Genomic DNA, 12,603 nt, shown 5'->3' on the forward strand with positions numbered 1-12,603 from the left:
AGAGAATTTAATGGCCATTGTCAATTTTAAGTGCATTAGAACCCCAACTTGGCAGGACTTTTTTTTTTTTAATAACATTAAATGAAGCTGAGTTAGTGGGCCTGGCTCTGTCTGGTCTATGTAGAATCACTTGGGAACCGTCCAGCAAAATATCTCTTAGAGAACAGCATGGTGTTAATACTGGGTGCCAACCCAAGACAGACACAAAGGACCCCTTCGCTCTTCACCAATAAGCCAACTGTTAAAAGATTAAACCATGTTGTGCAGATAACAAGAATTTAGGCACTGGCAGCAGGTGCTATACAAAGAAGCAGTTGGCAGTATGGTTCTTCTGTCTGACTAATTCCAGTCAAAACAATCTTCTTCCCAGTTGCAAAGGAGAGTTCTGAGTGTGATGGCAACTTGGAGTTAGGAGGTTGACTAAGAGTGATACTTTAAATGCTGAGTCCTGTGGGGAGTGGATTAGTAGAATATAGTTTATCATTGTTCAGAAACTGTGAGAAATTCCCATCTAGAATCCAGTCACTACTGGCTAACTGGGGAATAAATCGTCAAAGAACTCTAAGTCAAATCTGCTTATGTGATGGGGTTACTGTATTTTTAAATTTTTATTTTCATGTATATGAGTCATATGACATTTTTGTCCATAATAGAATAATTATCAAATGTATTAGTCATAGCTTTTTGTTATTGCCTGTTCACACTTGTAAAACATCACCTTTTAAATTATCATTTAACTTTTGTTTTTTAAAAAACATTTGCTACTCAAAATCTAGTGTTAGCAAAGAGTTAAAATAGACATTTCAATATTAGAAAATTATTTAAATTGTTACTGAAGCAATATTATTTACTAAGTTTAAAGCATAAGTTGATATATTCTCATAATCCCATACAAATAAATATTAGTATTAAAGTTAGCATGCTTTTTCAGGGAAAGTGATTATATAGGTAGGAGGTAAAGTTTATTAAATATGAAGGAGAATGAGAAAAGGCAAAGGAGAAAAGGAAAGATCTGCATCTGAATGCAGAATTCCAAAGAATAGAAAGAAGAGATAAGAAAGCCTTCCTAAGTGAACAATGCAAAGAAATAGAGGAAAACAATAGAATGGGAAAGACTAGAGATCTCTTCAAGAAAATAGAGATACCAAGGGAACATTTCATGGAAAGATGGTCACAATAAAGGACAGAAATAGTATGGACCTAACAGAAGCAGAAGATATTAAGAAGAGGTGGCAAGAATACACAGAAGAACTATACAAAAAAGATCTTCATGACCCAGATAACCACGATGGTGTGATCACTCACCTAGAGCCAGACATCCTGGAGTCCGAAGTCAAGTGGGCCTTAGGAATCACTACAAACAAAGCTAGTGGAGGTGATGGAATTACAGTTGAGCTATTTCAGATCCTAAAAGATGATGCTGTGAAAGTGCTGCGCTCAATATGCCAGAAATTTTGGAAAACTCAGCAGTGGCCACAGGACTGGAAAAGGTCAGTTTTCATTCCAATCCCAAAGAAAGGCAAGGCCAAAGAATGTTCAAACTACCACACAATTGCACTCATCTCACACACTAGCAAAGAAATGCTAAATATTCTCCAAGCTATGCTTCAACAGTACGTGAACCAAGAACTTCCAGATGTTCAAGCTGGTTTTAGAAAAGGCAGAGGAACCAGAGATCAAATTGCCGACATCCACTGGATCATAGAAAAAGTAAGAGAATGCCAGAAAAAAATCTACTTCTGCTTCATTGACTACACTAAAGCATTTGACTGTGTGGATCACAACAAACTGTGGGAAATTCTTAGAGTTGGGAATACTAGATCACCTTATCTGCCTCCTGAGAAATCTGTATGCAGGTCAAGAAGCAACAGTTAGAACAAGATATGGAACATGGAACAACGGACTGGTTCAAAATTGGTAAAAGAGTACATCAAGGCTGTATATTGTCACCCTGCTTATCCAACTTATATGCACAGTATGTCATGTGAAATGCTGGACTGGATGAAGCACAAGCTGGAATCAAGATTGCTGGGAAAAACATCAATAAGCTCAGATATGCAGATGACACCACCCTTATGGCAGGAAGTAAAGAGGAAATAAAGAGCTTCTACCTAAAAGTGAAAGAGGAGAATGAAAAAGCTGATTTAAAACTCAACATTCGAAAAACTAAGATCATGGCCTTTGGTCCCATCACTTCATGGCAAGTAGATAGGGAAACAAACTTTATTTTCTTGGGCTCCAAAATCACTGCAGATGGTGACTCAGCCATGTAATTAAAAGATGCTTGCTCCTTGGAAGAAAAGCTATGACTAACCTAGACAGCATATTAAAAAGCAGAGACATACTGTATTGGTGTTTTTCTTTCTGGCTTACTTCACTCTGTATAATAGGCTCCAGTTTCATCCACCTCATTAGAACTGATTCAAATGTATTCTTTTTAATGTCCAGGTTCAATGCACGATACTAGATGCTTGGGGCTGGTGCACTGGGATGACCCAGAGGGATGGTACAGGGAGGGAGGAGGGTTCAGGATGGGGAACACACGTATACCTGTGGCGGATTTATGTTGATATATGGCAAAACCAATACAATATTGTAAAGTTAAAAAATAAAATAAAAATAAATAAATAACAACAACAAAAAAGCAGAGACATTACTTTGCTGACAAAGGTCCATATAATCAAAGCTATGGTTTTTCCAGTAGTCATGTATGAATATGAGAATTGGACCATGAAGAAGACTGAGCACCAAAGAATTGATGTTTTTGAACTGTGGTGTTGGAGAAGACTCCTGAGAGTTTTTTGGACTGCAAGGAGATCAGACCAGTCAATCCTAAAGAAAATCAGTCCTGAATATTCATTGAATGGGCTAATGCTGAAGCTGAAGCTCCAGCACTTTGGCCACCTGATGCGATGAACTGACTCATCGGAAAAGACTCTGATGCTGGGAAAGATTGAAGGCAGGAGGAGAAGGGGACAACAGAGGATGAGATGGTTGCATGGCATCGGTGACTCAATCGACATGAGTTTGAGCAAGCTCCGGGAGATGGTGAAAGACAGGAAAACCTGGCGTGCTGCAGTCTGTGGGGTCGCACAGAGATGAACAGGACTGAGTGACTGAACAACAGCAGCAACAAATATGAAGAAGTAGAATTGTGACAGATGACATGAATGACTGTTCATTTAAACTGATAATCAAGTCTAAGTGAGAAATGTTAGAAGGTGCATAATACTTTTGGTGTTTGTCATCTTATAAACACATGGGACACAGAGGCAATGTCTCTCCAGTTGACCCTCTCCCATCCGTTCCGGCAACAATCACTGAAATCTCAACATGCTAATAGCTTCCGTCGTGTTTGTCTCTTTTCGACCCCATGGACTGTAGCCCACCAGGCTTCCATGTCCATGGGATTCTCTAGGCAAAAATACTGGAGTGGGTTGCCATTTCCTTCTGCAGGGATCTTCCCAAGCCAGGGATCTAATCCACATCTCTTACGTCTCCTGCATTGGCAGGCGGGTTCTTTATCACTAGCGCTGCTTCTATCCCTTAATTCTTATGAAGTTGCACAAACTCTCAACTGTTCTTGCCTTTGATCTCTCCTTATTGCAATCCATTATGTTTGCATTTGCCAGATCAACCTTTGTAAAATCTTCTGTTATACAGTCACTCCTCCTAGAAAACCCCACTGACAGCTAGTTCCATAGCATTACACTTGACCCCTTCTAAGTTTGGCCAAATTTAACTTTTGAGTCTTCCGTTAAATCCTAAGATATTGATTATACTAATTGCTTTTGCTTGGAATGCTTTTTTTCCTTCATTATTCTTGTCGAACTGCTTCCATCCTTCAGGACCTGGTCCAGATGTTACCTCTTTCAAGATGTTTCACTTTTTCTTGCTCCTGTAGAAATGAGGCTACCGTTCTTTGCATCCTATGCTGCTGCTAAGTCGCTTCAGTCGTGTCCGACTCTGTGCGACCCCATAGACAGCAGCCCACCAGGCTCCGCCATCCCTGGGATTCTCCAGGCAAGAACACTGGAGTGGGTTGCCATTTCCTTCTCCAATGCATGAAAGTGAAAAGTGAAAGTGAAGTCACTCAGTCGTGTCTGATTCCTAGCGACCCCATGGACTGCAGCCTACCAGGCTCCTCTGTCCATGGGATTTTCCAGGCAAGAGTACTGGAGTGGGGTGCCATTGCCTTCTCCGTTGCATCCTATAGCAGTATTTAATCATCCAAATGGAGCTTAACATGAAATTGTGCATGTGTGTGCATGTGTGCCCGTGTGTTATGTTATTGCCTCTATGTATGTAAATTTATTTAGGGCAGGAAAACACTTTATAATATTCCATATCACACAGTCCACGGCCTTTTGTTTCAGAGCTGGTAATCAACAAATATTAACTTAATTGAGTAAGTGGGATTGGGCAGTACTGTTTCAAAAGAGACCTTCTCAATGATGAACATGTTCAAGATTAATATATTTTGGGTAACTATGCTGAGGAAGTTTTACTTTCAGCTATAAGTTAAAAACTTGTTTATTTTCATGGTATAGGTGGACCCCAATATTGTCCTTCATGCCTCTGTTTCCGTCATAAAGTGGAGTTTCTCAAGCAGTAAAGAGAGCAGTGGGAGCCAGATAAGGCCATCGACCCTGTGGCTGATCACAAAGGTATCCACGAATGTCTGCTCTCTCTGAGTCACTTCCTGGGCTCACGGGCTCACTTTGCTGCTCCATTTCCTGACACTCTCCCTCATATAAACTTGCAACTGAAAGCGCTGCAGTTGTTGACTGCTGTGAATCTGTGATCTTCCCTTTGTTTGTCTAGTGGAGAGGACACTGACATGAACATTCAAGTCACTTTTAGATGGGCTGAGTAGTTAGTACTCCAGAATGTTATTTAAACTAGCATAGAGCTTTGCTATAGTCCACAGACTCACCATTTTCAGATTTGTCTGAATATCATTTGCTTCCACTCCTTAGTCTTTATTGTTGAGGTTCACAGAGCTTGGTGAATCAGTACGATATAGTGATCGAGTAAGACCATACTCTAGTTTTAGTTTTAATTTTAAAACTCTTAGTTTTAAAAGAAATTGCTGAGTATAAAATGTGAACAATGCCTAACACAAAACCTATGTCTTGGCATTATTTTTTTAAACTTTATTCTTACATTATTGAATCAGATTTAAGTTGAGAATATATAATTGCTCTCCCCTTCCCTTTTACTATTGAAATACATTTTATGATTGCCACCAAATATTTATGACTGGAAAGAGATGATGCAGCTTGTTTCTACCCTTGTCCTGCCTCCCTTTGTCTCCTCCCTGTAGACTATTTTTGCTTCTTCCTAGCAGTTCCATGGAGAAGGAAATGGCAACCCACTCCAGTACTCTTGCCTGGAGAATTCCATGGACTGAGGAGCCTGGTGGGCTACAGTCCATGGAATCGCAAAGAGTCGGACACGACTGAGCGACTTCTCTTTCAATGAGTACAGAGTCACTCAGGCAAGTATGTTGCTACTTAGCTTAGGGGGTAGGAGAGATTGAAATTATTTTGTCAAATGAAATTTTGAATTACTCTTAACTATTAATTTTGCTTTTCAGAGAGCTAAAACCAAAAATTAGAGTAAGTGAGACACAAAGATACTAAAAAATATTATCCACTTCATTGACAGAGGCAGAATGAGATTATATATTTCTTAAATCTGCTTCCAACCTGGAGACTCTCTTAACTACTAGTCCTTTTTATTAATATGTTGTATTTTATTTCTGATTTAGAAATAATATTGCCATTTTGTTAAAATATGTTAAACATTGTATACACATTTATTATCTCATTTAATCTCATAAAAATTATGCAAATTTTCATTATACAGCTGAAAAACTGAGGCCAGTAGGTGATAGAGGAAAGATTCTTGGTCTGTCTAACTTCAAAACTTATGCCATTTTACTGCATTTCAATATAAAATACTTCTCTATATCTGACCAATTTTTTTTAATATTACAAGATGACTTTTATATTATATTGTCTGAATTTTTCACAGAATACATGAATTACTTTATAATAGAAAATACATTTCCATTAAGTAAAAAGTGTTTCAAATTATTTTTTTTTCTTTTTTTTCTTTTTTTAATTTTATTTTGTTTTTAAACTTTACAAAACTGTATCAGTTTTGCCAAATATCAAAATGAATCCGCCACAGGTATACATGTTTTTGAGCATGGATGGAAATATTTTAGTTTTAGCACGATCACTGAATACCAGTGTGACCTCAAGTAAGTCACATACCATATCTGGGCCTTAGTCTTCTGGTAACGGAGTTGGACCAGTTGGATTCTGTGGCATCTGTTTCTAGAATTTCATGATATCAAAAATCTTGTACTTATCTAAAAATTTTCCCGAAAGAATTTAAATGCTTGCTGCAAAGAGTATGAGTTTTGGAGTTAGACAGGTCAGAATTAGAATCATTTCTGTGATCTTGGGAAAGTTACTTAGTCGCACTGACCCACAGTTTTCTTATATATAAAATGACGTTAGTCCCATTTGTCTAGCACAGTGGCTATGGCGATTGAGAAAATATGTTTGAAGTTGAAGCATACTATCTGGTATACAGAAAGTGCTTAAAAGTGATTCTTTTTCCTCACCCCAAGGAGTTCCCTTTCTCTATAGACAAACATGTTCAAATGAGGATTCCATTCAGTGCTAATTAGAACAAAAATTTACAAAAATACTTTTTTCCCTAAGTCATTGTGTAGTTTTTTCTCACACAACAAAACCATGAGAAATAAAAGTCGCATGTTAAAAGGAAAACAATTTTGAAAATCTTCTAAGATTTAAAGTTCTATCCTTTTTTTTCCAAAATAAATTAGTTTACCTGTTAAAACAGAGAAGTTTCCATGCCATAAATCCTCAATATGTGTAAATAAATTCCTCAATGGCTGTCACTTAGTTAAAATTTATCGATTTACTAAGTAAGAAAATTGTTTAATGCTCATTCAAGCAATGTTCTCAATCAACTTCCTTATCAGAGAATCATAACATTTAAAATGAAAGTAGTTCATAAACCACCTTAAAATGTTTAACCCATGGTACTTAGAGCCAGAATAAAACTTTAAATTGGTACCAGAGGTTAAGGATTTGTTTCAGTCTTTTCAGTTCACTGCCTTTATTTATTTATTTTTTCTGTGCATACATATTTCTAGTAAGCTCTGTAGTTATAACAAGTGACACGTAATGGACCCCAAATCACTACACTGTGAAATATGCACAGAAAAAAAGGATAAATGAAGATATCAAGGTCTGTTTTATTTTGCGCTGAACTGTAAAATGCCACCCTTGTCCAACAGAAGATCACTGATTCCGAGCAGGGCTCACTGACTGCTAAGTTGTGGGTAGTGTTTCACTTTCGGCAACTGTTAATATCCGAGTTTATCCAGGCATAATGACCTCACTATTTGTGACACATTGTTGAATTTTCTGGTTCTTTTAACTTGTTTAGACCTTTCTCCCCCCTCTCTATTCATTGGAAGACTGGAATGATCCTGAGCCAAGCAATAACTCAAAGCTGTCTAGCTATTGGTCATCCAATCAGAGTCAAGGCTACTGATGGAACATCACTACAAGGATACAAATTAGTCCTACAGAAAAGGTAATATTTATGAGCTATGTACCTGAAACAAGAAATGTTAATTTCAAGATTCCTGAGCAGTCAAATTATCATGCTTCCTGGCTTAGATGGAATATTCACTATGTTTTAAATTTGTGTTCAAAATATCAATATTAATTTTTCTAAAATAAGCTTGAAAACACATGCCACTTAATTAGATAGTGTGTCTTAGATATTTTTTAAAACTGAAAAGTTGCCTTCAGTATATATCTGTTGTAGACAAGCTTCTGCTTTACTCTGTAATTATTGGAACTCATTTCTTTGTATCCATTTTGGTTATTAATTTAAGAATTTAATGTGTTATGTGTATTCCTAATCTTTTGTCCATCTTCTGAATATGAAATATTGAACAATGAAGGAAAAATCAAGGAGACAAAAAAATTCTGGCTAGTAAGGCTCCAAAAGTGTCATTTTTGTTTGTTTTTTCTGATTTGGAGGATAAAATTAAAAATAGATTTAGAAGAAAAAATTAGCAGTAAGGAAGAAAGGTGATTTATCTCCAACCACTTGGAAATATTGTTTCCTAAATCTGTTTTCTATTTCATTTGTCTTTTGATTTTACCTAGTGTTGATTAAAAATAAGTCCTATTGTATTGCAAGACTTAGAAAGCTATTAGCCAACTACTCTGGCTGGATAGACAATTAGGATGTGCTTAGGGCTAAAGCCAGAACTAGGGCATTTAGGCACCAGAGAAAGTTTGGCTCAGCCACAAATATAGAAGGGGAATTTTCTCTAACATGTAAAGCATACTGTCCAACAAGTATTAGAATATTACACAGTGATTAAAAAACATGATCTACAGAGTCAGATTTCAAGGTATAAATCCTAGCTGTAACACTTACTCTAACAACAACAACAACAGAAACGAATTCTGAGCCAGACACTATTTTAATTCATTTATGCTGTATTTTTACATTTAAACTTAACAACACTTGATAAGGTAGGTAGCATTACTATCCTTAGAGCTGGGAGATTGAAATACAGAGTTTAATCACTTACTCAAGGTCATATCTAAGTGATTGGGAAGGAATGCAAAGTCAACCAACTATAATCTATAACTCACTCTTAGCCACAAACTATATAGTCTGTAGGTCAAAATCCAATCATACAATTGCCAGTGAGTGCCAAGTGTGGTACTTGGCACTCACTGTACCAAGATACCTCAGAGAATGAGTAGGGTACAGTAATTGAAACACCCAAGCAGAAGGAAGAGAGGGACAGTAGTTTGCTATCACACAAACTGGCCAGTGTGGGTAGAGTCCTAAACACATAGTTCCCAAGGAGAAGCAAACAAACCCAAAGCAAGTCCCAGGTTGATATGGTGCTATACATGGAGTAGCTAACAAGTTTTCTGGGGCAGAATCAATGCTGTAAACTGGAAACTTACAAAGCATCAAGTTGCAATAATAACAAGTGCAAACCATGGGACATGGAGCCAGAGATGCTTCAGCTTACTTAGTCCAGGGTTATAATAAAGAGAAGAATCAGTCAATTGTAACTGACCTAGAAATGATACAGATTATAGAATTAATACACAGGTCATTAAAACAGTTGTTATCATTGTATTCCATATATTCAGGTAGCTAGAGGAAAGACTGAACATGTTAATAGAGACATAGAACATATAAAAAGACTCAAATCAAATTTCTAGGTATGAAAGCTTCAATGTATGACTTGAAAAATATGCTAAATTTGTCTAATAGCAGATTAGACAAATTTAGGAATTTGTCTAATTCCTCAATTTCTTGCAAATTGTGGAAGAAAATTTTAGTGAACTTAGATACCAAAAGAAACTATTCATAGTGAAAACCAGAGAGGAAAAAATATGAATGAAGAAAAATGAACAGAGCACTGTTGGTTGTGAAAAGCTTCAGATGACCCAATCTCAGAATAATTAGATTCTCTGAAGGGAAGAAGCAGGGGACAGAAAAATATTGGAAAAAAATGATGTCTTCTAAAAATATAGGACAAAAAATTTCAAAATTTTGTGAAAACTACAACCCACACATCCAAGAAGTTCAACAGATTTTAAGCATAAGAAACACTAAGAAAAGAAACCAAGAAAAATCATAATCAAATTCCTTAAAATTAGTGATAAAGGGAAAAATCTTAAGAGTACACAGAAAAGGCATATTATGTGCAAAAGGAATAAAGATAAGAATGACAGCAGATTTCTTGTTGGTAACAATAAGAGTGAGAAGACAGTGGAAGAATATCTTTAAAAGCTTAAAGAACAAAACAACCAACCTATCAATATAGAAATCATTTCCCAATGAAATTATTAATATATTTTAAATATTAAGGCAAAATAAAAAATTCAGATATTAGTCAGAAACTGAAAGAATTTATCACCAGCAGACCTAGAGAACAAACATTGTTTAAAGAATTCCTTCAAGCAGAAGAATATTGGTATCAGATGAAAATGAAGAGCACTGGGAATAATAACCACACAGACAATATAAAGATCTCATTTCTTATTTAAGTCTCTTTAAAATATAATTTTCTGTTTACAGCAAAAAATAATAATATATTATGGAGAGAAAAATATGTAGATGCAAAATATATGAAGTTAATGGTACAAATACCAATAGGAGAAATGGAAGAAAGATTCTCATACTGTATTTCTCAAGTGGTATGATATCCCGTGGCTCAGCAGTAAGAATCCGCCTGTAATGCAGGAGATGCAGGTTCAATCTCTGGGTCAGGAAGATCCTCTGGAAAAAGAAATGGCAACCCACTCCAATATTCTTGCCTGAGAAATCCCATGGACAGAGGAGCCTGGCAGGCTACAGTCCATGGATCACAGAAGAGTCAGATATGACTTAGCAACTAAATAACAACAATGATATCAACTGAAAGTAGACAGATAAGTTAAGGATGTCCTATAAGTTAAACAATATCCTATTTCAATAACGATAGAACATGTGAGGAAGAAACTCTGAGGATACAAAAAACTAGAACAACACTGTCAATCGACTTGACCTAACTGGTATTTATAGAACATACCCAAGAACAGCAGAAGACATATGCATTTAAAGGAACAGTATATTAAATCAAATGGAGTATATTATAGCTATAAAACAAGTCTCAATACATTTAACGGAATTTAAATATTATAAAAAAGATTCTCTGTATCGTTTAAAGTTTGTGTTTCCTTGTTACATCCTGGGCCATAAAGCTAGCCTTGATAAATTCAAAAAAATATAAATCATTCCAAGCATCTTTTCTGACCACAATGCAGTAAGATTAGATCTCAATTACAGGAGAAAAACTATAAAAAATTCCAACATATGGAGGCTGAACAACACGCTGCTGAATAACCAACAAATCACAGAAGAAATCAAAAAAGAAATCAAAATTTGCATAGAAATGAATGAAAATGAAAACACAACAACCCAAAACCTGTGGGACACGGTAAAAGCAGTCCTAAGGGGAAAGTTCATAGCAATACAGGCACACCTCAAGAAACAAGAGAAAAGTCAAATAAATAACCTAACTCTACACCTAAAGCAACTAGAAAAGGAAGAAATGAAGAACCCCAGGGTTAGTAGAAGGAAAGAAATCTTAAAAATTAGAGCAGAAATAAATGCAAAAGAAACAAAAGAGACCATAGCAAAAATCAACAAAACCAAAAGCTGGTTCTTTGAAAGGATAAATAAAATTGACAAACCATTAACCAGACTCATCAAGAAACAAAGGGAGAAAAATCAAATCAATAAAATTAGAAACGAAAATGGAGAGATCACAACAGACAACACAGAAATACAAAGGATCATAAGAGACTACTATCAACAATTATATGCCAATAAAATGGACAACGTGGAAGAAATGGACAAATTCTTAGAAAAGTACAACTTTCCAAAACTGGACCAGGAAGAAATAGAAAATCTTAACAGACCCATCACAAGCACGGAAATTGAAACTGTAATCAGAAATCTTCCAGCAAACAAAAGCCCAGGTCCAGACAGCTTCACAGCTGAATTCTACCAAAAATTTAGAGAAGAGCTAACACCTATCCTGCTCAAACTCTCCAGAAAATTGCAGAGGAAGGTAAACTTCCAAACTCATTCTATGAGGCCACCATCACCCTAATTCCAAAACCTGACAAAGATGCCACAAAAAAAGAAAACTACAGGCCAATATCACTGATGAACATAGATGCAAAAATCCTTAACAAAATTCTAGCAATCAGAATCCAACAACACATTAAAAAGATCGTACACCATGACCAAGTGGGCTTTATCCCAGGGATGCAAGGATTCTTCAATATCCGCAAATCAATCAATGTAATACACCACATTAACAAATTGAAAAATAAAAACCATATGATTATCTCAATAGATGCAGAGAAAGCCTTTGACAAAATTCAACATCCATTTATGATCAAAACTCTCCAGAAGGCAGGAATAGAAGGAACATACCTCAATATAATAAAAGCTATATATGACAAACCCACAGCAAACATTATCCTCAATGGTGAAAAATTGAAAGCATTTCCTCTAAAGTCAGGAACAAGACAAGGGTGCCCACTTTCACCATTACTATTCAACATAGTTTTGGAAGTTTGGGCCACAGCAATCAGAGCAGAAAAAGAAATAAAAGGAATCCAAATTGGAAAAGAAGAAGTAAAGCTCTCACTATTTGCAGACGACATGATCCTCTACATAGAAAACCTTAAAGACTCCACCAGAAAATTACTAGAACTAATCAATGACTATAGTAAAGTTGCAGGATATAAAATCAACACACAGAAATCCCTTGCATTCCTATACACTAATAATGAGAAAACAGAAAGATAAATTAAGGAAACAATTCCATTCACCATTGCAATGGAAAGAATAAAATACTTAGGAATATATCTACCTAAAGAAACTAAAGACCTATATATAGAAAACTATAAAAACACTGGTGAAAGAAATCAAAGAGGACACTAACAGTTG

General features: G+C 36.0%; 1 protein-coding gene across 1 annotated transcript in view; it reads left to right on the plus strand.

Annotated features, from left to right (window-relative positions):
* DCDC1 (doublecortin domain containing 1) overlaps positions 1-12,603 on the plus strand; it is a 469,967-nt gene that overhangs the window by 261,035 nt on the left and 196,329 nt on the right. The window contains exons 15-16 of the mRNA XM_006060826.3: positions 4,551-4,667; positions 7,526-7,644. Coding sequence (XP_006060888.3) covers positions 4,551-4,667; positions 7,526-7,644 — 236 coding nt within the window. The remainder of the gene's footprint in view (positions 1-4,550; positions 4,668-7,525; positions 7,645-12,603) is intronic.

Source organism: Bubalus bubalis, chromosome 16, assembly GCF_019923935.1.
Source record: "Bubalus bubalis isolate 160015118507 breed Murrah chromosome 16, NDDB_SH_1, whole genome shotgun sequence".
Taxonomy (NCBI): domain Eukaryota; kingdom Metazoa; phylum Chordata; class Mammalia; order Artiodactyla; family Bovidae; genus Bubalus; species Bubalus bubalis.